The sequence below is a fragment of the Coccinella septempunctata genome, chromosome 4, assembly GCF_907165205.1.
Source record: "Coccinella septempunctata chromosome 4, icCocSept1.1, whole genome shotgun sequence".
NCBI classification, from domain to species: Eukaryota; Metazoa; Arthropoda; class Insecta; order Coleoptera; family Coccinellidae; genus Coccinella; species Coccinella septempunctata.
The window spans coordinates 22371747-22395547 of record NC_058192.1 but is presented as its reverse complement, the minus strand read 5'-3'; the positions used below and the strand labels follow the sequence as shown (position 1 = coordinate 22395547).

At 35.1% G+C, this 23801-nt stretch overlaps 2 protein-coding genes across 2 annotated transcripts; both read right to left on the bottom strand.

The window, feature by feature from the left end:
- Positions 1-8844: 8844 nt before the first annotated feature.
- On the bottom strand, positions 8845-16568 carry LOC123311765 (larval cuticle protein LCP-17-like). The gene is made up of 3 exons (XM_044895851.1): positions 16518-16568; positions 13959-14113; positions 8845-9501 (listed from the first exon to the last, which is right to left on the bottom strand). The coding sequence occupies exons 1-3, from the start codon at positions 16536-16538 to the stop codon at positions 9009-9011; spliced, it is 669 nt and encodes a 222-aa protein (XP_044751786.1). The 5' UTR covers positions 16539-16568; the 3' UTR covers positions 8845-9008.
- A 4929-nt stretch (positions 16569-21497) lies between these two features.
- On the bottom strand, positions 21498-22901 carry LOC123311448 (endocuticle structural glycoprotein SgAbd-2-like). Its single transcript, XM_044895433.1, has 3 exons — positions 22767-22901; positions 21979-22112; positions 21498-21894 (listed from the first exon to the last, which is right to left on the bottom strand). The coding sequence occupies exons 1-3, from the start codon at positions 22821-22823 to the stop codon at positions 21612-21614; spliced, it is 474 nt and encodes a 157-aa protein (XP_044751368.1). The 5' UTR covers positions 22824-22901; the 3' UTR covers positions 21498-21611.
- Between the last annotated feature and the right edge of the window lie 900 nt (positions 22902-23801).

Here is a 23801-nt window from a genome sequence, read left to right as displayed (position 1 = left end):
TCCCATAATTTGTCTCTATTCTCGGTAAAAAAAGTATTTTTATCTAAAGTTTATTTAAGGGAGTATTTTACCTAGAAGAGGAGGTGAAGAAGACATTATTCGGACACCAGCATTTTAAGAAGAGTTTTTGAAAAGAGGAGCTTGGAATATTCATAAACAAATATTTTTATATTCAACCATGAAAATGCTAGTACATCGAAGACAGTGCACTTTTTCGATGTGGCATTATATATCTTTTTCCGCAATTAATAATAAAATGCATAAATGTGGGAATTTCGCTTTTATCCCAACCAGAACAAAATTTTTTGGTCATTGAATGCTGGGCTCAGTCTGTTCCTGGCGGTCCTGAAGACTTATCGGAAGGTGTTGGGAACAAATCCTAATACTGATATTTGTATTGACCCAAATACAAAAAACAAAGTGGCAATCGAGTTCTCAAAATATTTCATAAAATGATATTTTTTTAAATGGAACACCCTATAGTTTAATTTTGCATTTCGATTCGTAATAACATTCTCAACAACAAAGCTCCTATCACCTTTCTTCCTAAGTTGAAAATGAGTGACTTAAGTGCAAATATTCATTTTATTCACTAGTACAAAAAATGTCTTCGTTTTGTCGAATAAAACCTCATGATTGTCCAATCACCTAATTTTGGTACTTATAGGAATGACAATATTTTTTTTGGTGTTTGGACAATGATAAGGTTTTATTCGCCAAATCAAAGAAATTTTTTATTGTATCAGTCAATGAAATAAATATTTCTATATACTTGAGTAACTCATTTTAAACTTAAGGAAGAAAGTTGATATGATCTTTGTATTTGAAAATGTTATTACGAATAGAAATGCATGATAAAATAGAGGGTGCATGTTCCATTTAAAAAAATGAAATTTTATGAGATATCATGAAAACGCGACTGCCAATTTGTGTTTTGTTTTCGTCCATAAAAGTGCTCCTAGTTTGCCCATTTAACCAAATTCATTGCATCAATAATAACGCAGTAGGAAATGGTGCCGACTTTATTTGGCACACTGTATACCCTGTATGTTTGGATCCGGAATTATATTTCTTCATACTAACGAAAGACTATTAACACATAGAAAATTTCAGAGAAATATTTGGCGTCCTCACAAATATATGAATCACAAAGTGGGAAATGTTTTTATATTTGACAGCCATCTCAAAAGCGGTGCATATATGACTCCATATTTCTTTAAGGAAAAATGTAGACAAACAAATTTTTTTTATTTGGGTACTATTAATTTCAATTGTTTCGCTCGTCAAATAAAATAAGCAAATTTTTTTAAATCTTTTACTTAATTTATGGTAACACAACATCATCTATTCATACACATATACACAGTCAAATATGTTTCCCTGGCGGGTATCATGTCTGCTCTGTCTCACAGTGACCTATGCCACCCACCTCCTGTTTTTGGGGTTCAGGGTTCAGCATTCACATCTGTATGATTACCAGCTTCAGCTGTACTATCAGCCTTCTCTTATTCTTTCAGAGAAGAAGAAATTTGGATTTCTCTAACTTGTTAAACAATTTCTAACAAGAATGCTATAAAATTATCTTTAACTTCTCTATAATACACCCGAATATTGAGAATAGGTCAGCTGTTGTTGAAATTACTACAAGTTGTAGTAAAAAAATGCAAAATACCTTATCCATATCACACAAAACATTCGCAAAAACGCCAACTAAAGTCATCAAAATATATCTACCACTAAAAGTACGAGGATATATTGAAAAATTCTTAGCCTACTATAGAACCAAACAAAATTTCAATGGCAAAATATTTTGTTATTCAACATATTCTCCTCCTAATTGTATACATTTATTATAGCGAATTTGCAACGTCTCCAGACCTTTCAAAAAAATGTTCCTTCTTGCTCCGCAAACCAGATCTCCACAGCTTCTGTTACCTCCTCGTTGGAAGAAAATTTACGACCTTTTAAATTTTTTTTCAGTTGAGGAAAGAGATGATAATCGGATGGAGTCAAATCTGGAGTTCTAGTAATTCAAACCCTAAATCACGAATTTTTTGCATGGCAACATGGGATTTGTATGAAAGGGCGTTGTCCTGCAAAAAAAAATACCTTTGGATAGCTTTCCGCGTCTTTTCTCTTTAATTTTTTCCCGTAGAGTGGTCAGTAATGTCGAATAGTAATTTCCGGTTATAGTTCTTTTCCAGCAGATTTTTGGACACGAAACTTCTTAGGTCTTGAAGAACTAGAGTGTCGCCATTCCATCGATTGTTGTTTTGTTTCTGGATCGTTGAAATGTACCCAAGTTTCATCCATAGTGAAACAATTCTGTTTAAGAAGTCTACATCGTTTTCAAATCGAGCACAGATCGAACGCGATGCTTCTACCCTTGCACGCTTCTGGTCAGCGTCAGCATTCAAATATTTGGGCATCCATTTTGCAGTAATTTTTCTCATGACCAAATTGACGTGAACTAATATGATGAACGCGTTCGTATGAAATATTCAGGGCTTCAGATATTCGTTTTAGCCCAATTCGACGGTCTGATAAAATCATGTCATGAACTGCATCGATATTTTCGGGGACTGACACAGAAACTGGCCTTCTCGATCGGTCATCATCTTCAATGGAAAATTTACCTCTTTTTTGGGCTCAATAGACCTTAAGGTCGCAGTGAACTGTAACCCCTTCTCATTATATACCTCTTTTGAAGCTTGCAGTCCAATTTTTCACGGTCGCATACGAAGGACATTGATCACCAAGGGTATTAAACATATCTTCGTAAATCTGCTTACCTCTTAACCCTTTTAAATACATGTACTTGATGATGGCTCAATACTGCAATTTTCCGTTTTTTACAATTTCGGTGGACATCTGCTTTCTTTTAATTTATTGCGTAACTTTCATTCACTTTTTTGACCTCAAACTGCATACTGCCACTTCTAATGATTTATTGTTCGTTGCTATGGTAACGCAATAATAGATACACGAAAGATACGAAAATAAATATATTTTATATTGCTGCTAAAGAGGTGCCTGAAAAGTGCTTGCCCAGGGCGCCTCTGCCTTTATAACTGCTTGACGTCAGACAGAGTTAATTGTGAATCCCTTGATTTTCTCAAGGTGTGCCCAGAGGACCTCAGGAACTTTTCCTCTAACATGAATTATTTTCTTAAGGAAAGGTAATCGTAGCGTAGGGGAGGTATAGCTCCACTATTGCAAAATTCATATTTCCTTTAAGGGCATTATGGAGTATCATCTGTCAACAATCTTTCCTTGTTTTAACGAGGAAAAAATGCAATCTATTATACATATATCTCAAGTTATCATCTTTTGGCTCCTCATAGGAATCTTCTCCTTATCACAGCTCCTCTCTAAGCTCCAATTGTGTCATTTCCAAACTGCGATGAAAAATCGTTTTTTTCGGTTTTTTTTTTCTGAATGGATTACTAAGCTTTTCATCTCTTTCCGAAAGTTTTCGAGGAGAGGACATATTATTGTTATGGCCTTGTTTGGACAACTTCGTTATTATTATTCTTCAAAAGCAACAAGCAAAGTCGGCCCTGTACTTAAAAAACACCTCGCCTAGTTCAGTAACCTTTTCTTTCGAGAAACAATGAAATCATCTGTCTGGTAGTGAAAACCCACTATCCCAATTTCACCGGCACCGGCGCGAATAAATTCAAAGAAAGTGAAAGTGCAAGTGTTAAGTCGGTAAAGGTCATCAGACAGTCGAGATGATGCTCTCATCTCGATGTGCCTGCTACGCCTTTTTCTGGAATAGAGCAAATGCACTTACGCGGAATCAGATGAAATCGTTTTAAAATTGGGATCGTGGGAAAAACAAGGTTGGGAAACGAATTGTTTGGAAATTATCGCGATTTTTTTTTATTTCACTTTATAATGAATAAGTACAGATTTTGTGAAGTCCATATGGGCGTTATTTATTATCAGGAGGGTCCTGACAAACTAATCAACAAATTTTTCTGGAGATTTGAGAGTTTGCACTATATATTACAACATTTATTTTGAATAAATTATATTTCCTACACGATTTCTCATTGGGACTTGGATAGCGAAAAACTCAGATATAGTTTATGAAGAAACGTAATTTTTAATTTGTATTTGGAATTAAGCTTTGGTAGGTGCTATTAATCTATGAAGATCATAAGCATAAATTGAGGCATTAGAGTAGTGCTTTTAGGGATCTTATGGATGCGATGTCTCCACAGATTTTTTCTCTGTAATCAGTGTTATCTACGGATGTTTCGAAATAGAATAGTCATAAATTCGATAAGGGTCTCTTTCTTTTCGTATGTTGAACGCAGTTTGTTGGTTCCTTCCTTTTTATACAGGGTGAATCTTTGACTTGTACAAATATTTCAACAGCAGGTAAATTCTTGAGGCCAAAAGAAAAACTTCTACTTCCTTCACCATTTTTTTCCGAATCAGCGGTTGAAAACCTATAAAAAAATTTTACTCCAGGTTCTATATTATAAATATATCAAAATGAAATGAATTTCAGAATATATAGGTACTAACTGACAAAGAAATTGAAACACCCAGAGTCGGCTGTTTAAATTTTAATTTTTTTTTGGTAAAACATATATACTATAGCAAGGAGTAAATGATTAAAATTTAGAAAAAAAATCGTGAAGGTTTCTTCATGTAAACATGTTTTGTTACTTAAATATAGTTGTCGTTTTTTGCGAATTTTTTAAATTTTACAACAAACCAGCTTCGAGGAGATACAAAGTCGATGTTTAGTTGTTGTTAAAATGCCTAGAGCAGGTGTACTCGAAATTTATCGCCAGTTAAGTGAATTTGAATTTATTAGTCTACGGGAGACGGGGTTGTCATTTCGAGACATCGCTAACTGTACGTAACAGAAATCCAACTACCGTTATGAGATGTTGTCAAGCGTAGTTTGTTATTGGCAAAATCAAAGAAGAGTAGGCACCGGAATATCTAAGACTTATGGCCATTAGAGACCGATTTGCGACAACTCGATCTTTGGCTGATGAGTGGTTAGGAGAACAAAGCGTCCTGTAACTGTCCGAACGGTTTACCGCCGTATTAGGTCTTTTGGACTGCAGCATTATCGACCCCATCTTGTGTTACCTCTTATGGTTGAACATCGCCGGCAACGAATACAGTAGTGCAGAGAACGACAACATTGGAATGTGGAATGGCATCAGGTCGTCTTTTCTGATGAATCTCGATTCTTCTTGGGTGCACATGAAGGCCGAAGAAGGGTTAGACGATGTCGGGAAGAAAGACCTGAGCCTCATTTTGATGTTGAACGTCATGTCACTATACCGGACAGTAGGCGTTATGGTATGAGGTGCTATTGCAAATGCAAGTAGGTCATCTTTAGTCTTTATTCGAGGTAACATGACAGCGCTGCGTTACCTTCAAGAAATAGTGGAGCCATATGTTCTCCCTTACCTTAACCGGCTCGAGAATCCAATATTTCAGCAAGATAATGCTCGACCTCATGTTGCCAGAGTTAGTTTAAACTTTTTTGAAGCGACCCATGTGAATCTTTTGCCATGGCCGACCAGATCCCCCGATCTTTCGCCCATAGAGCATGTTTGGGACATCATAAGTAGAAGGCTTGGAAATTTACCCCAGCCCCCACGGACTTTGCCGGCTATGTGACATGAAGTACAGGTAGCTTGGGATAGTATCCCTCAAGAAGAAGTAGACCATCTTATTGCCTCAATGCCAAGCAGGCGTATTGGGGAGTGTATAGATAACCACGGTGGACAACAACATTATTAACATATTTGATAAAAAAAAATTGTAAACCTTTCTTTTTTTTTCTTGAGTCGTTTTCGAACACAAGATATCACCCACGTCTTCCAGTTTCCTCATTATGACTATAACGTACCATAAAAATTCCAAAACTTCAAAGAAACCAACTCTGGAAACTAAGTTGGAATCTATCTGATGAATATTTGAACGTTTTGTAAAATAAAAATATCCTTCATATTTTCTCTCTAATCTGCTGTTTTCAAGTACCTAATTTGTAGTTCTGAAAAGAAAAATATCTGTGAAATTCGAAAAATTGGAAAAGAGTAATTCAGTCAAATGAGTGAATTACTCTTTTCAAAATATCCACAGATGTCTAGTGTCACAGATTGAGCTAGTTATTCTGAAGGTAATTTACTTTTTCCAGGGGTGCCACAGCTTATTATGAAAACTTAACTTTTAACAGGGTCGAATCGGAAAATATGGTATAGGAAGAAAGTGTTTCTTTTGACCTCAAGAATCTACTTTTAAAATATTCTAACGAGTCGAAAACTAACCCTCTGTATATGTAACTGTTGCTAGAACTGTTCATTGTTAGCCACAAATTTTCATTAAAATCGGACTTCTCGTGCTAACGTTATAGATATCGGAAATTTGAGCCGATATCCATAAATCACTGTGTATCTCCGAATCTAATGGCCTTGAGGTACAAAAGTAGCAAGTTTTTTGAAAGGCCTATATTACCCTCATTGACTATTAGTCTATGGCCAACGGCTGTATGATTGATTTTCAATGTTCTCTCGAGCAAGTCAAGATTGGTTTCAGTTTTAGTCATTTTCTAAACTAATTGTTGAATAAAGCCATATAGTATTTCTCGTTTTGAGCCCAATATATTATATTATCCTGAATCTGCGTAGGTACCGAAGCACCCAGCAAAAGCTCTGTGAGCTTGTACAAGTACAGAGTCTGTGTAGACTTTGTTACTGTGTCCTTGCGCCACCTTAGGCACAACATTGTTAATTTTAACCAAACAGTGAATGGAGGCCCGTACCCGTATCGACTAGAAAATTTCCTCTTTAGCCGGGATCGAACTCAGTACCTTGCAGTATACTAAGCCAAAAATATTTATTTACAAAATTGTGTACAAAGGAGGTTTACATACGCAAGTTACCTTTACAATTGACGGAGTTTTTAATGTGTTGGTGAGAATTGAGTCTAATATCTAACTCAACGCCCAAGTATTTTACCGAATTTTTAGGAATTCTTGTTTGTCCTATTCTTTTTACTTGTTATTGGTGAATTTTCGACTGAAAACAATTTGTTCTGTTTTGTTTTCATTCAAGTTATCTCTTATATTATATTTTGTAGAATTCCTGGATCTTCAGCAGAGCATAAGTATTGTGCTTAGTGCTTGTGAAAGCACTTGAAGCCTTTTTGTGCTCCCGGAGCATTGTGCTCTCCAGCTAGTGCTTAGTAATTCGAGCACTTTATCAAAAGGCTTAGTGCTTAGTAATCCCTAAAGAGCTCGCGCTTACTTTTGGGGATTACTAAGCACAAAGCCCTTTGGAAATCTTGTCGAAACACGAACAAGTGTTTGTCACTTTACGAGCATGTAGGATACCACAGATACAAGGTCAGACTATTTGATAAAAATCAATTACATCCATTAAAAAGAAAAAGAGATAGGGTAGACGTAAGTTGAGGGTTCATTTTGCATTTTGCCCATATGATTTCAGTAGAGTTGAAGGCATCTGAATTTTTTTTGGTATTTTAAAAATACCGACACAAATGAATTGAAACAAAATATCTAGTTTTAAAATACCTACTTGGGTAAAATTTCATGACAATCGTTTAATTAGAAAATATGAGAAAATCCTCAGGAGCCGTTTGGCAGGTGAGGCCAAATTCTGAAAAAACTGTCAAAATCAAATCAATAAACCCATGTTATGTTTCTGAATTGATTCGACTTGAATTCGATGTTTTAATAAAGGATTTGAATTTTTCATGGATTCCCAACAATACCAACAAACAATCAAGTCAAAGACTAATCAAGCAGTTCGAAATAGCTCTTTTCTCGGATTTCAAAATTCTTACTTGATGATTTACCTAAAATACACTCAAATACATAATTACAATAAATAGGTATTGAATTGAAAATATTGAATTTTGATGAATTCGCTGGTCTTCTTGACTTTTTTGAAAGGAATATTCAAAAATTGTGACCTTTCGCGTTTTCAAACGTTTTATCATAAGGTCTGAAAATATTTAAGGGAGAAAGTTCATAGTCGAGAACAATGAAAATTTTCAGCATAAAATTTTGATAACTACTCCGAAAACATTTAATTAAGCATCGCGGTGATACAAACTTAATATAAACCCAAGAATATGAATATTTCGATCAAACTCAAGCTGTTTATGAAGACAATATTGTTTCATGCACCTATTCTACATGAAATGTGATTATAATTAGATTCTGCTTACAATATGTTTGCTTACAGGTGTATATGAAATAGCATGAAACAAATTCGCATTTTGTGAAAACCGAATTGCCTTCTTTCAATATCCAAATATTGTATGGATGGCAAGAATAGCGCATTTGAATATCTTCAGATGACCACCTGCGAAACAATTATTATCCTAAACCTACTTATGAAATCGTAGAGTAGAAAGAAAAACCTATCTTTTCGAAGAAATAGAAGTTTTTTCGATCGAACAGAGATTTTATAACAAAAAATCTTATTTCCAACAGTTTTTCAGAAAAGTGCTAGTGCTTATTGCTCGCATTACTTCCACAAAGTACTTATTAATCGCGAGCCTTTTCTGAAAAAACGGTGCTTAGTGCTCGAGAATCGGGAGCACTTTTTGTCAGTGCTCGGGACAGCTCTTCAGTAGATGGTTTCTGAATAACGTGTTTGAGACTTGTGCGTAAAAAGAGTGGGAGTAGATCGCTGTGTCATCTGTGCTATGCCGAGGCGCTTTAACCACCAAGCCACGGACGTAAAATTGGGAAATATTGGTTTTTTATCAAAGGGTATCTTAGGAAGTAGGTGTAATGTATAAGGTACAATGAAATCATAGTTTGTATAAAATTATAATAATAAATTCATCAGTCAACGAGCATGATCAACAAAACGCTTATTAATTAAGAATACTGCTTCCAACAATAAATCAGAATATATATACAAATAGTGTTAGTTATTTTCATCTTCAAGGAGGGTAGGTGCCCTCATAGGAAAATTGGTAGGTATAATATCTATTCAGTATCCAGCTTGATGATATTGTTGAATTTGATATTCTTGCTGAGGTTGATGGTACTGTTGATCTCTCAGTTGCTTCTGGATCTGCTCCTGTATTTGATTCTGATAATCCTTCTGAGAAATTTGATATTGAGGGGCTTCATATTCCACGACTTGCTCTGGTTGCTGATATTGATATTCTGGCGTCTCTTTCTGTGCTGATTGAGAGATTTGAGCTTGATGAACTTGCTCTAGGTGCTGTTCTTGTTGTTCCTCACGGGCATTTTGTTCGAGTGACTTCAGGATTGCTTCGGGAATTGGTGGAGGAGTTGGAAGGTGCTCACCACTGGCGCGGAAACCTTTTTCGTCGGCAATGTAGGTGAGAGAAATTGGTTTGCCATGCTCATCGTGGTATGTGATGGTTCCTTGTTGAACCATAACTTCGTGTTTTTCATCGCCCTTGTTTTTGAGGTAACCTGATTCTTCAGCGTGAATTCCGTTGCCAGTTTCATAGCTGTGGATGAGAAAATAAATAATATAAAATAAAATTGGATCTACAAATGATCTTGTTGCGAGAAAAGTTATCCTTTTGGGTAAAAAACTGAAAAAAATTGAAGGGCTCATAACATTCCCCATAACATTCCCCTTATAGCATTCATAAGATAGCTGCATAATATTGAGGAGACGTATTTAGAGAGATCAGCGAAAAATATTTACCTATTCGGAAGAAATGGATAGGCCATTCAAATTCAAATTCAAATTCAAACATCAGGAACATAAATGCATCCTAAGTATCACAAAAATTCTTGTTCTTTGTCTACATAGAACGATAGCAGTGGCGCACCCAGAATTTTATTATAGGGGGGAGGCACTCGTATATAATAGATGGCCGCATGCTTGCTGAAAGTAGCATCGGTGAATTTTTTTAAGGTCTTAGTATGGCAATTTCAGTTATAGCTTCTCGATGTGTGGGGTGCTTCATCCCCCTGCGTGTGCCAAGGCACGGTAGAACTCATATGTAAGATAACATTATTTTAATAATAGTATCTCACGAATGGCTCTTGACGATCTTGAAGATTCAGAAGGTGGATCCCAATATTGTAAGTTTCTGAAAAACGCCATGTCAACCTGGCGTACTAGTTTTCAAATGAAAGCAGCAGATAGCTTCATTACAACAGGACCTATTCCAATAAGAGGCGGAATATTCCAAGGAGATTCGCTGAGCCCTCTGTGGTTCTGTATGGCCCTGAATCCTTTGTCTCATAGATTGAATTCTAAGGACTACGGATTTGCCATCAAGAGCGGCAGTAGAACTAAGATGAAACTGAATCATCTCCTTTACATGGACGATTTGAAACTCTTCGCATCTACCAAAAAAAAAAAATGCAACAGATGCTGAATATGGTGGAAGGATTCTCGGAAAACATCAAAATGAAGTTTGGACTAAAAAAATTTCGATTGGTGAACATAACGAGAGGGAACATGTAAGATGGCACGTTCAAACTCAAGGAAGGTGCAAATTGAAGCATTAAAGGAAGGAGACACATACAATTATCTAGGCATCAAACAGGCAAGAAAAATCAATCAGAGCCAGATGAAGAAAGAATTAACGGAGGAGTTCAAACGAAGATTGAGAAGGATAATGAGAACTGGTCTTAATAGCACGAATCTGATAAAAGCGATTAATACCTACGCTTGCTCGGCGCTGCGCTACTCATTTGGTATCATCGCTTGGACCACCACGGATTTAGCAGCCCTACAGAGAAAAATAAGGACGATGCTGACAAAACATAATAAATATCAACCCAAAAGCTCAATAGAACAGACCGAGATGCCACTACACCTCGGGGGTAGAGGAATTGTTGACTTGTCCAACCGCATGTCCCAGGAAATTGAAGGACTTCGAAAATATTTCCTGAACAAGGATGCTTCGTCAGAACTCCATCGAGTATTTTGTGTTGCTGATAGTTCTACTCCGTTGAAGCTACAACAGGACCACTTGGAAACTGTCGAACAATCTGCAGAAAGCAAAATGCAGAAACTAATTGGCGAACCTTTGCATGGAAGGCACCAGAATGAGGTCAATTATGATCACGTCGACATATCTGCGTCGAACTGCTTGTTGACTTCCGGGAGGTTGTTTCCCGAGACATAGGGCTTCATCTTCGCCAAGGATCCTTGGCGATCCTGCTGGACAGCAGGTTATTGCTGTACGACATATGAAACTATCCAGCACATCACCGGGGGATGTCAGAAGTTCGCGGGCATGGAGTACAAGAGTAGACATGATGCTGTTGCAGTTCAGCAGTTCAGCTTCCTTATTACAATTACCATCCGCATATTGTATTGGAAAATGAACATCACAAGCTCTACTTGGATCTCACGGTTCTCACAGACCGGAAAATAACTCACAATAGACCAGATCTCATATTGCTCAATAAGGATGAAGACAAAGCACTAGTCATCGACGTGACGATTCCAAATAATTAGAATCTTCTAGATAGACACACCGATAAAAATTCAAAATACAGAGATCTAGAGGACGAATGAAAGCTGAAAGATATAAAGACCGTCCCTATTGTCATTTCATCTACAGGCCTGATACCGAAGAAACTACCAGAGAACTTGACGAAACTTCAGTTGGACGAAAATATCTATAGAGTCATGCAGAAGGCAGTACTGCTGGGAAGTACATGGGGAATGTAGAGTAACACCGTCTGCTTCGACAGGAAGTGCGGGTGGATCAGGAATCCAACCGACAGCAAGAAGCCGAGGAGCGGCCCGAACCCGACCACCATCACGAGCGCGAAAACCTGGAAAAGGCTCCAACAGAGCTTAATCCTTTCGATATCTGAGATATCTGGGATAAGTGAATGTTTCTCTAGAGAGGAGTGTGAAAGCCGCAAGGCTTAAGCCATGCAACTTCCACTACTATTTCCATATCAGAATATAAAAACAAATTACCACTAAATATTGTCCCTTAATTGACCTTTTGTAGTATTGGATATTTACCTCGGAGCCACACGAGCAGTTTTACGTAGATAAAGCAAAACATTGTTACATAGCTAAACATATCAAAATTTCATTCAGTATTCAAGAAACTAATTGGGCTGATCTGATAGGGTGTCCGCTATAGTAGCAATACATACTTCGAATTTCAGGAAACCGTTATCAGTAGGTAGGTATATTCGGAGGTATAGTTTTTTTTTTCATATCCGATAGAATAATCCAAACCAAAGGTATTTTTGTATGGAAACGGCACCTCATATAGGGAAAAACTGAAGATCATTGTCAAGGGCAACAAAATTCTTGAGATGAAACACTGCATACTTTAACAATTCAAATTCCAAAAAGATCACTTGGGCAGATAAATTTCACCTACTCACTACTGGAAATAACATATGTAATTCGTTCAGAATAGGCTATCCAATTGAATATTTCTAATCGACATGAATTGATGACGATTATACATATTTGTCTATTCAATTTAAAGAAAGCGACAGAAACACAGATCAACTCAAGTCCGGTAATTTCATTACAAATAATGGGTTGCTTTCACAGCAACATCTGTCGAGTGGCGATTCATTGAAATTAGCACCATTCAAATGCCACAGAAAGTATATTGGAAACCTTCATCAATTTCCCGTAAAAATTAGGTAATCCTCAACGTAAATTTAATCATCACAAAAACCATTCGATTCCTGGAGAAAATGAATATTCAACGATCCCACCTTCGTTGATTTTTTACAGAAGTGCAAGAGGGATGATTTATTCTGCGATGAAAGTTTGATTTTGAACCTTTTTTTTTCCTTTAAAAAATATACCTAACTATGGTATCAGACAAAACTTCATTACTGTATTAAGCGTTTTGGGACTTGCAGATTACAAAAATGAAAAACAGGGGAACTAGTTCCAGATTAATTCTGATGCTGAAAATTTGAGGACAAATAAACTATTTGAACAGGAGTCTAGGATTCATGTATTGATTCTCGAAAGATTAGGTTTTTCTGCATGACTAGAATTCGAGTAATGAGTAGGTAATGCAAGTATTTTTCTATATATTGAAATCCTAACTGACATCATGACATAACATGAATTTCGATAGAAAAGGTGTTCGTTCAAAGATGAATTCGTAGAATCATAAGCATCTTGTAAAAAGGGAAGAGTGGTACATAATAAGCTATAAGAGGTTGGAGCACCTCAAATGTTAGGTATATTTTCAAAAAATTGCCGTAAATGGTGAAAAGAGCAATATGATTCACCAAAATCACGATGAAAATGGAAATTTTTGACATGTTAGAAAAAGGGATTTTTAGAAAACAATCTGTGTAACAGCAGTACTGTTTAGGGGGAGATTTTCAAGGTATTGGATCTCCTTGCTCACTAAATGGCGCTCAAGTACTTAAGATTTTAGTAATATCTTTAGGGTCAAATAAGGTCAAATTTCCGAACACTCATTATCTGTTGAGATATAAACCTCTTCAAGGGTGGTATATATCAACACTTTCCAACTTTTTCCATGAAAGAATAAAAACAGAGAACATGAGTTTGTCAAACAACCTTGAAACACAACCAATTTTTTTCCAAATAGCTACTATAGTAGCAATAGGTACGAGATTATATCTAGTTGAACCTTCTTGTTTCCAAATAAATAGTGTTTGAAACACAACCTCCTTAAAATTTTCAACGATTCTCAACATTAACTTGAAGTGAGAAAACAATGAAAAGGCATATCAAATAAATATTGCATAAATTTCAACAATGACATCTCTGGTAAATTTTTTATCAGTGAAATTATTTTCAACTGTCAAATTCTCTCTACTTTTGAAGCGAGTTCATATAATATCAACAGATGAGGAGTATCCGAAAAAAAATTATAAAACAAAATTTTATGGCTCATAAAATTTGGCATTATATTCGTGGATGACCTTATATTTAATGATTATTTGACAGATTTGTATTCATAGATACCTGTATTGATAGCCCTCTTTGCTTTGTTCAAAGCTTTGTTTCAAAATAGGAATTGGTGCCTTCTTCTGTAGTGCCACTGCCTTGTCCTCCACTTCTCTGTAAGCATATTGAGGAATGGATATAGCTTCAATTGCTACGACTAAGCAAACGCACACCTGGAAAGAAACAAGTTCATAATCAATATAAGGATATAGGGATGTTGACAGTTTTGTAATATCTACTCAAGTTTTCTGTACTTTCAGATCTCCTGTAATCATATTTAAGTTCAAATAATTAAAGATAGGCTCATTTTATCTTCACTCCACTTAAATATCATAACTTGGAATTGTGTTCAGAGAATTCAGAAGTTACTACTCGTCAATGGCACTATAACATAATTGATATTTTTATTAACCTTCATAAATTTCCCAAGATCTTAAAAAGATATTATTATAGGGGGAAAATTCTATGCATCGATTTTTGAGCTTGAATTAAAATGAGGAAATTTTGTGGTTTCGGTTTGTGGGTGTAGTAGCAGCATATTATAAAACATTATTTCAGTGAAATCTAGCTCTCTACAAATCTTCATACAAAGTGGTGATTTTTTTACTGGCGTTCTCATAATCGAAAAGATCAGTTGATGTTATTTCAATATGATAGACCCAAAGTAAATGGTTTTTTATAATTGAAATTAATGTATTTTTCCCAGAAAACCTACCCTAATAACGAGGATATTCCGAGAATGCATCGCATTGCCAAACGAAAGTATGATGAAATGATAGGTATTGAAAACTGATATCAAAATTAATTCGATCACAGTTGAAACATCCATTCTAAATGGGTATAATTCTATATGCACAATCGTGCATGTAAGACATAGCGTAATTTGTTACAACACGTGATAAATAGCATCATTGTTACAAAATGTTAATGACTATATAATTAAAAAAAAAATTATATAGCCTTTTGGCATGACATTGAGATATATTCGTGTCAATATTGTTTTCGATAAGGTTCAAATTATTCAACATCCTTATTCCAAAAATGAATAATTACCTACCAATCATGTTTCTAGCAGTACCAGATTCTTCATTTACTTCAAATATAAAATTTTGGAGCTCAATTCATATATTTTTTTCAATGAAATCTCCATGCTATGAATAAAAGGACAACCGATTCCTATCGTAATACATCTGAAACTTTGAAATCGAGTAAGAAATAATACTATATTCTAAATTTTTCAGTTTGCATTTACGAAGTAGGCATTTTCAACAAAATTAAGCTATGTTGTGGTGAAAAATTACTATATGAATGTATTAGTATTCGAGTTATTCCTTCTATTTTTCTATAAGGAAAATAAACAAAAATATAGTTAAGGGGCTATTTTGGAATAAACTCATCTAAAAAATTTGTAGATATCGTGACAATCGACAAAGTACAATATTGTGAATTTTTTCTAACTAATGAAAAAATTATTCTTTTGTGAATCATAAGAAAGTTATATGCAAATAATCATATTTGAGAAAAGCAGTACCACTGTCAGTTTCAACAGTATCTCCACAGATAGTAATTTATGAATCGGTGCCTTCAAATTTTTTCGAAGTCATGCGAAAAACTCTCAATTTTGATATTTGGTACCTAATAGACCGATGGTCAAAATTCGTACTCGAGAATATCCGAACCTTCTAAGTATAATAATTTTTTTCTAATCCACAATGCAAATAACCAATATCCGAAAATGAAAAACCTAAAATGAAAATTTTCTCTTGATTCCACTGGATGGAATCATTTTACTTGGAACCTGAAGTTGGATAAAGATCATCGAAAATCAGTATTGTCAACCAAAACCAAAAATGGCGTCCATTTCTGGTATAAACGGATGGTCTATCATGAAATAATGTCATAAAAATAATTATACTGATGGCTCTGGAAATAACGATTTGATGATGATGAGTCAGGGGATTGAAAATTCTCTAAAAGTTTATCTCTGCATAAAATATAATAGGTCTGTATAATAATACGATAAAATTCAAACTGAATCAAGTTCAAATTTTGTGAAACACAGCAATGGAATTTCGTTAATTTGAGCACACAAGTATAAATATCGAAAAATCCTGCATTGAATGACGTGTAGGTACTAAGTAGATGAGTTGTTTATTTTTGTCTTGATTATAGGGATTATCCTTATGATTCGTATTCTGAACCATTTTTTTTTTCAATGGAGATAATGCATCCTAAGCAATAATATCATATTCGTGTCCATCATCACTATACAGGGTCAGTATACTTGATACCTACATCCTAAATACTATGCAATTTGCTGGATGTCTTATAATTTCACTCAATAAGAGATATTATGATGAGTCTGAAAGCCTCATCAGTTAACCCTCGTCAGTTAACGCGACTAACGAAAACAAAATAGTTTTCTTGGGCTGTTTTCCATTGATCGATCTTCCTAAATGACGAATCAAATCACATTTCTGAATATTCACTTCAATGCACTTCACTTTTCCACGATGACACAATTTTATAACGATTTCGCGAAAAGTAGCTACTATAGGTAGAAATTTTTCAACTTACATAAAATTTCGACAAATCCATTCTGAATGTTATTTGCACAAAACTTGAACTCAGTATGATCGACTATAGAAAATTTTTCTCCTTTTATACAGAGAGAAGAAAGATACCGTGTGTAGTTTCTCGCATTTTTAACAATGAACCATATGGTTAGTTACCATAAGATTCACCGGTCGGGCATGCTTTTCTCTTCCTCTAATTATGAACCAATTCAGCTTAAAAATTAATTAATTTTGAGAGTAATCCGGTATATTTCCTTTCATCGATGAATATTTAGAAGGGAATTGGGTGTAGTCAAGAGAAATTTTTTGAACAATAAGTTTTAGGTAATTATTCGGACCAATTAAATTAGACCAATTATCATATTCATCAGGCGATTTGGAATATTAAATCGTTTTGTACAGTATCTGATGAGATCCTAGATCATCGCATGAAACCATCCACTAGGAGCACTGTTCTTTGTTCTTTATTCGAAGGAGGAAAACTCAATTGCTCCTCGTGAAACTTATAATTTCCTTCATTGCAGATGCACACAATGAGGAGGTTCTCCATCTTCGAAAAAAGAAATTTTCTAATACAGGTTCCCATCATTTTGAAGTACATCCTGAATTCGAGGGTATAGGTATATCAAATTTTGTAGCATATCCAGATGAGCTTCACCATTCAACTTTTCTAGAATGAAAAATAGGACACCAATACGATACAATACAACGATAAAGACTCAGTAATTAGGACCAAGGCTTCTATGAGAGAAACTTTATAAGGCTACCTTGAGAATAAATAGTTATTTATGTACCAAGAACGAAAAACTGTTTATTACAGTCGAGCCTGCAAATTGATAGCCGAGGCTAGCAAGCAGGCGAGACAACATAGACAGTTTTTCCCGAGCTGCATCTTACATTTTTTCGTCGACCTCACATACCTGTGAGTGTGTACTGTGTGCTGTAAATCCAACCTGACCATAGTAGCCAAATCCCCCATCTCCGGAAGATTGTTACTAATTTACAGGGTGTACCAGGTTTGTGGGCCTTTTAGACGTTTCTGGAGAACTGGACCTATTTGAAAATGACAATTGGGATAATGATATAGATCGACATCATCTACTGAACTAAGATATTCTCGAAGCATGAACACTTTCAGTTTATACAGGGAATAAAAATAATGAAAATAAAACTTTTTTCTTTTCGTTTCTGATATTATAAAGTATTTATTTCTCGATATATTTCTGTTCAAATCGTTTCATTCATCCAAATTGCCTTCAAAATATCGAGAAAAAAATGAAAAAAAGGGAGATGAAATATGTGTGTTTTCTAGTATGTTCGATATTCCTTTTCTGAATTTCTTAAACACCAACCGTTTTCACATTTTTGAAGTCATGGGAATATTGTACATTTCCTGAATTTGCCACAGGGTGTTTCGAATGTTGTGTGAAAATTGGGATCAAGATTTGCCCATAACAACATTTGGAACTTCCTGTGGCAAGTTTTCAAAATTCAAGAAATGTACAATATTCCCACATTCTTCGACTTCAAAAATGTGCCTAAGATATTTAGAATAGGAATAATGAATATAATAGAAAACACACATATGTATCCTCCTTTTTTCAGTTTTTTCCCAATATTTTGAAAATAATTTAGACAAAAGCAACGATTTGAACAGAAATATATCGGGAATTGAATACTCTATAATAGCAGAAACGAAAAAATAAAAAAAATAAATTCGAAAAATTATTTTCATTTCCTCTTCGAAAGTGCTCAGGTTTCTAGAATACTTTAATTAAGTAGATAATGTGGAACAATATCATTTTCCTAATTTTCATATTTCAAATATGTCCAGCTCTCCAGAAACGCCTAATAGGCTCTGGATCTTGGTACATCCTGTACATTTTATCACTATCACTATCCGTTCTTGATTATCATGAATATTTATATTCGAACCAAGTTCCTAATACACTCGTAAGGTGTAGCGGATTTTGTAAATAATTAATTTGACAAGTGCAAATGACAGTTATAGTAACGGGCAATTATGTTTTCATCTACTCAATCCTGGCTTTCAAAATTGATTAAAAATCCACTCTCGCATCTGTAACTGAGCAAGAAACAGATCAGACGCAAATTGTAAGGAAGAAAAGTGAATGCTGACGAAAATACTTGCCTTCGAAAACAGTCGACTTTCCGTTCGGAAATTATTAAGTAATATGTCATTTGTTGTTAAGGTCGACAAAAAATGAATTTAATATAGAAAAAAACGGCGAATAATTGATCTAAGTCGAACAATCCAAAATACGTCAGATAAAGCCTTAAAATTCACCAAAAATGATTCTTCCACAAACTATTATTTGTAGCGTACAAAATCGTCTGGATGATTCTGGTTGAAAATTCTTGCAGCATCCTTTTTCAATTCGAGTAGTACAAATTGATCAATTCCTTTCGCCTAGGTGCCCACTTATACATTCAATATTAGCAAAGATTAAAGATAAAACATACTGAAGGGGAATCAGGAAACAAAGTTTTTCTGTATTAAATGATAAGATTGATAAAAGCAAGAAATCACAATGTGAAAATTAGCAACATAATCTTGGGTTTCAACAAATGTTTTCAACACCAGAGTCCCCACATACGACTCAAATTTTTCAATCGGGTTCTTATTTAAATTTAAGCAGCCAGAATGTTTTACACCCTGCTTATGCATTTTGAGTTTCAGAGTAATTTCATTCAGCACAACTGAAAACTGAAAGTGATACCCACTATTTTGGCATACAGATACTTCGAAACTCACAATGAGTTTCAACATAACCATTTGAAACTTATCCTTGAAGACACCTTGAAGGTGGAATTGAAACTAAAATAGGAAAACCAAGAAGGTAGACCAAATAATATACAAATCCCATCGTAAAAAATTTGACTTCCACAATGCAACACAATACGGGGTTTATTCTTGTTTCCCAATCAGACTTTTGGGAAAAGTAAACTGAAAAATGAAGAATGCTTCTTTTGAACTGTATTGAAGAAATATTCGTCCCGAGTGCTATTTCGATACATGCAATCCTAGTGGTATCAGTTTCCTTATTTATGAAACCACTTCATGTGTACTAGATAGGATTCTGGTGTTTCAGAATATCAAATTGCAAAAATATGCAATATATTCAAATAGAAATCGATTCCGTACATACTGATGATATTCTCAGTGTGTCTGTAGGTCTTGAATAGTGACTAAATTGCGCTTCTACTTTTATGGTTGAGGTTGATTTCACTCGCAGGAAATGAAAACCTGTTTCAATCATTATTAACTTCAGCTGGCTTCGAAACAGATGTAATAAAAATTCATTTCGTTACTTCCTTACAAATATCCTATATAATCTCTTTTAGAATTCTGGACGAAAAATTGGATGATGTCTTCATTGAGGATGCCAAATTTTTAGGACCATTATTTCCAGCATTGGACAATAAGACAGAATAAGTCAAACAGTTTTTCAAGATAACACCTTTCTCGAAGGGTTGTACTTTGTACACAAAAATTAATGCACCCATCGACAACCCTTATTATATAGTGAATCCGAAAAGTCAAAGAAGCTTGGACAAACATCGTCTATGGGCTATTGGTATTCTCAAATAATACCCAACCATGTATATGAGTTTGTTCTTTTCTTTGTGCCATATACTTTTACTACTCCAAGTGAGGTTTGTTGATTTTAAACATCTCGTCTGTGACCTAGATACACTTATACCTGCCCTTTTGTTTTTTTTTTTAGGTTTTCAATTCTTGACCTCTCTGACTTGTGTGATAGATTTGTATATTTGCAGGTCCTGATGAAGTTTATGCATTAAATAAACGAAACGTGAGTTGAAAATTAGTATTCTGAAGATTTCCTTAACCGACAATCCCATCAATTATAACACCCAACATATGATTGCATTATGGTACCCCTATGTAGGAAAACACGATTATCGCTGTAGGGTTGTAGCACCCTTACTATACAGGATGTTTTCTAATTGAGTGTAAATATTTATGGAGGTGATTTTTGGGCCCACTTCAAGAAAAAAATTTCATATGAACATATGTCCTAAACGTCTTACCTTTTGAGGTACAGGGTGGTAAAATTTTCAAAAATAAATCATTTATTATCAATATCTACAATACCACTTCAAATATTTTAATGAAATTTGTCACACATGTATACTATGAATCAAGAGGCATTTTTTAATGTATAACTTTTTTCTTATTTTCCACCAGTGGCGTTCGTACGTAATTTGACCTAGCTATTTGGCAGACATTGAAGGTACGCCACAGATTTTTCCTGAAATAAATATTATATTTGAGATTTCAAATCATTTCTTACCAAAGTTGATCACTTGAGTTTTTTCAATCCTATTCATGGTTTCCGCTTTAAAAAAAACCATTTCTCTGCATGATCATAACAATATCCTTAATACATACATACCTATGACAATATCACCATGCAGAGACATACGTAGATTTTATTTTTTAAAATGAAACCCGTGCGTCGGACTAAAAAAATTCAAGGGATCAAATTTGGTCATAGTTGAATACTATCAGTGGCAGTGGCCACTGACTAAATAATACCACCTTGTATCTCAAAAGGTAAGACGTTTAGGACATATGTTCATATGAAGTTTTTTTCTTAAAATGGGCCCAAAAATCACCCCCATAAATATTGACATTCAAATAGGAAACACCCTGTATACTATATACGAAAAGGATAGGTGATGAGTTCATATTATAAAAACCTATTCTCTTCCTTTCCCTAGTGCCGAAAAGTTATAGATACTTCCGCAAGTAAAATGAGGGCAGTAAAGTGAGGGAAAATGGTCGGAAAAGAAACAATCTTACCATCTCATTTGCAAAGGGTCTTTCCCTCTCGTAACTGCTCTCACACGTTTGGTCAACAGCAGTCTCGTACGGGAAATTATCAATTGCAGCACTTGCTAGGAGAATGACCAATTTATAATTGAAACCAAATAGTTCAAGATTATGTGTTTATTATAAAACTTCCTCGGCTTTAAGACCGACAAAATTACAGAATCACAGCATTACAATATTGCTATTTACAGAGACTTTTCCGTGGTACTTCAATCCTCAGTATCTTTGTGGTTTCTTGATCAATCCATCGTCGTTTTCTTCTGGGTGAGCAGCATTGTATTCCAAAGACCTCAGAATGGCTTCTGGGATTGGTGGAGCGGTGGGGAGATGGTCGCCTTGAACCTGGAATCCATCTTCGTTGGCGATGTAGCTCAAGTTGATGGGAGTTCCATCGGGCAGGGTGTACCTAACTTGGCCTTGGACTTCGTTGACTACGTCTTGACCGACTTGTTTCAAGTGACCAACTTCTTCTTGGGCAATTCCATTTGCGGTTTCGAATCTGCGAAGAAGATTCAGTGAAGAGCAGTCTCAAATATTGATCAGTTTAATTATTTAATTAAAGCTGAAGAAACTTGGGACTTACCCAAATTTGTAGGAACCATCGGCTTGTACTCCTTCATTGTCGAGCCTTAGGATTGGAATAGGTTCATCCTGTTTGTATTGAACAGGGCCTGCTGGCAGAGCAGAGGCTACAGCGAGGAAAGCAGCGGCTACCAACTGGAGAAAATACGGTTGTTTTACTAATTGTGCTTGCAAGCCAAAAGGGTATCAATAAGTGTGTTATAAGTTGTATTAATGAGATTTCTCCATGCGAAGTGAAAAAATCTAGCAGAATACTACTTTTAAAGAAGTTAAATAGTGTTTATTTGCTACTGTATAGATTGTAATCGTTGTGTGGGCTAAGTAAATAAAAAAACTTCTTTCGACAAAGGAGACAATATTTCCACATTGCAGAAGAAAGTGAGGACCAACTAATAGTTGGTTAAACTAAGGAGTGACAAATAATGATAACAGCAAATATTTTTTGGACTTGAAACTAGTTTACTAACAATGCTTTCTTTTCGAAAACCTACAAAATTCTGCGATTAATGATTAGACAATTACGAGAATTAACAGAGCAAATGAATGTCTTTGTAGTTGAATTATTATTCAAATTGGACAACACAGGATAATGATAAAATTAATAACGTTCCTCATTATCGAATTCAATATAAAATTTAGTCAACTGTCGTTTCGAATTGCCGAAAAATCGTTTTTCTTAACCGATCATGTAACTTAACACATGCGTTTCGAAACGAACCCGATAGCTATTGTAAAACCATCAACTTCGAAAGATTGAACTATTGAATTGAACTCGTGAACTTTACTTACAAGTTTCATCTTGATACGGTTCACGAATTGAGATACACTGATCAGAAAAGTGGTCATATTGGTATATATAGTCGCGACACTTCCCTACTTTTTCGGGTACAAAAAATTTCAAGGTGCCCATCTTCAGAAGATGCCGATTACATATATGAATTTTATTTATGAGAGGATCAAAGTTAGAATACCATTGTGAAATAGGGCAACACCTCACCAGATTCACTTTCATTTGTTTGCATTTGGTGCAATAGAAGTGAGATTTGGTGGATGAGTCGGTCATTGCGTAATAGGAGAATGCATTTCGCTATTGTCTGGGAATGTCTGTGGGTTTGAACTTGAGATGAGGCATTTGAAAATTTGCGTATTGGCTAATGAGGTTCTATTGAATTACGTCGATTACATGAGATGGTTATGAAAGCAGGAAGGGTTCGATTCGTATTCTCGTATGATGAAGTCGTTAACACAATTAGCGTCACAGTGCCAAATGAGTTGATTCCCTTCTGATTCTTCGAATCCTATCGATTTTTTAATTTGATCATTTTGTTTCCGATACAATTTCTCATAGCGAATTCATAATTATAGAAGAGTGAAATATACAGGTTGTCTGTAAACAAATGCGAAGGACTTGGGGAGATGATTCCTCCATGAAAACAAGCAGGGGTAGTTCCTATAAATTTTTTTCGAAATCGACCTCCCTTCCAAGATAGAGCCTTTGGAAGGCGATGACAAGTTGACAGTTTTCAATTTTTTTACGGATCCTAAAAAACACAGATTCATAAATCTATACATAATATGAAGCACTAAGTAGATGTTACTCACACAATTTTTTTAGATCTCATAACTTTATTATTGTTTGAACAAATATTATCACCTGTTTGTATCCTTTTGTATTTCATTACTATATCCTGTTTCTCGAAATTGCAAAAAATTGGGATGTCGGATATTCTTCCAGGTTCACTTCGATTTTAAAACTGTATGGACAATCTGAATCTGAATTATTCACATAGTTTTTCGCCTTCTATCTTGGAAAATATATCACCG

Bases quoted from the DNA above. Each gene is read 5' to 3' on its own strand.
- LOC123311765 (XM_044895851.1), bottom strand. From the start codon at position 16,538: ATGGATTTGTCGAAATTTTAT. The intron at 14,114-16,517 runs GTAAGTTGAAAA...GTTTCTTTCCAG, and splicing joins TGGATTTGTCGAAATTTTAT to GTGTGCGTTTGCTTAGTCGT. The intron at 9,502-13,958 runs GTATCTATGAAT...TCTCATCCACAG, and splicing joins AAAGAGGGCTATCAATACAG to CTATGAAACTGGCAACGGAA.
- LOC123311448 (XM_044895433.1), bottom strand. From the start codon at position 22,823: ATGACCACTTTTCTGATCAGTGTATCTCAATTCGTGAACCGTATCAAG. The intron at 22,113-22,766 runs GTAAGTAAAGTT...TATTTTCTCCAG, and splicing joins ACCGTATCAAGATGAAACTT to TTGGTAGCCGCTGCTTTCCT. The intron at 21,895-21,978 runs GTAAGTCCCAAG...TCTTCTTCGCAG, and splicing joins GATGGTTCCTACAAATTTGG to ATTCGAAACCGCAAATGGAA.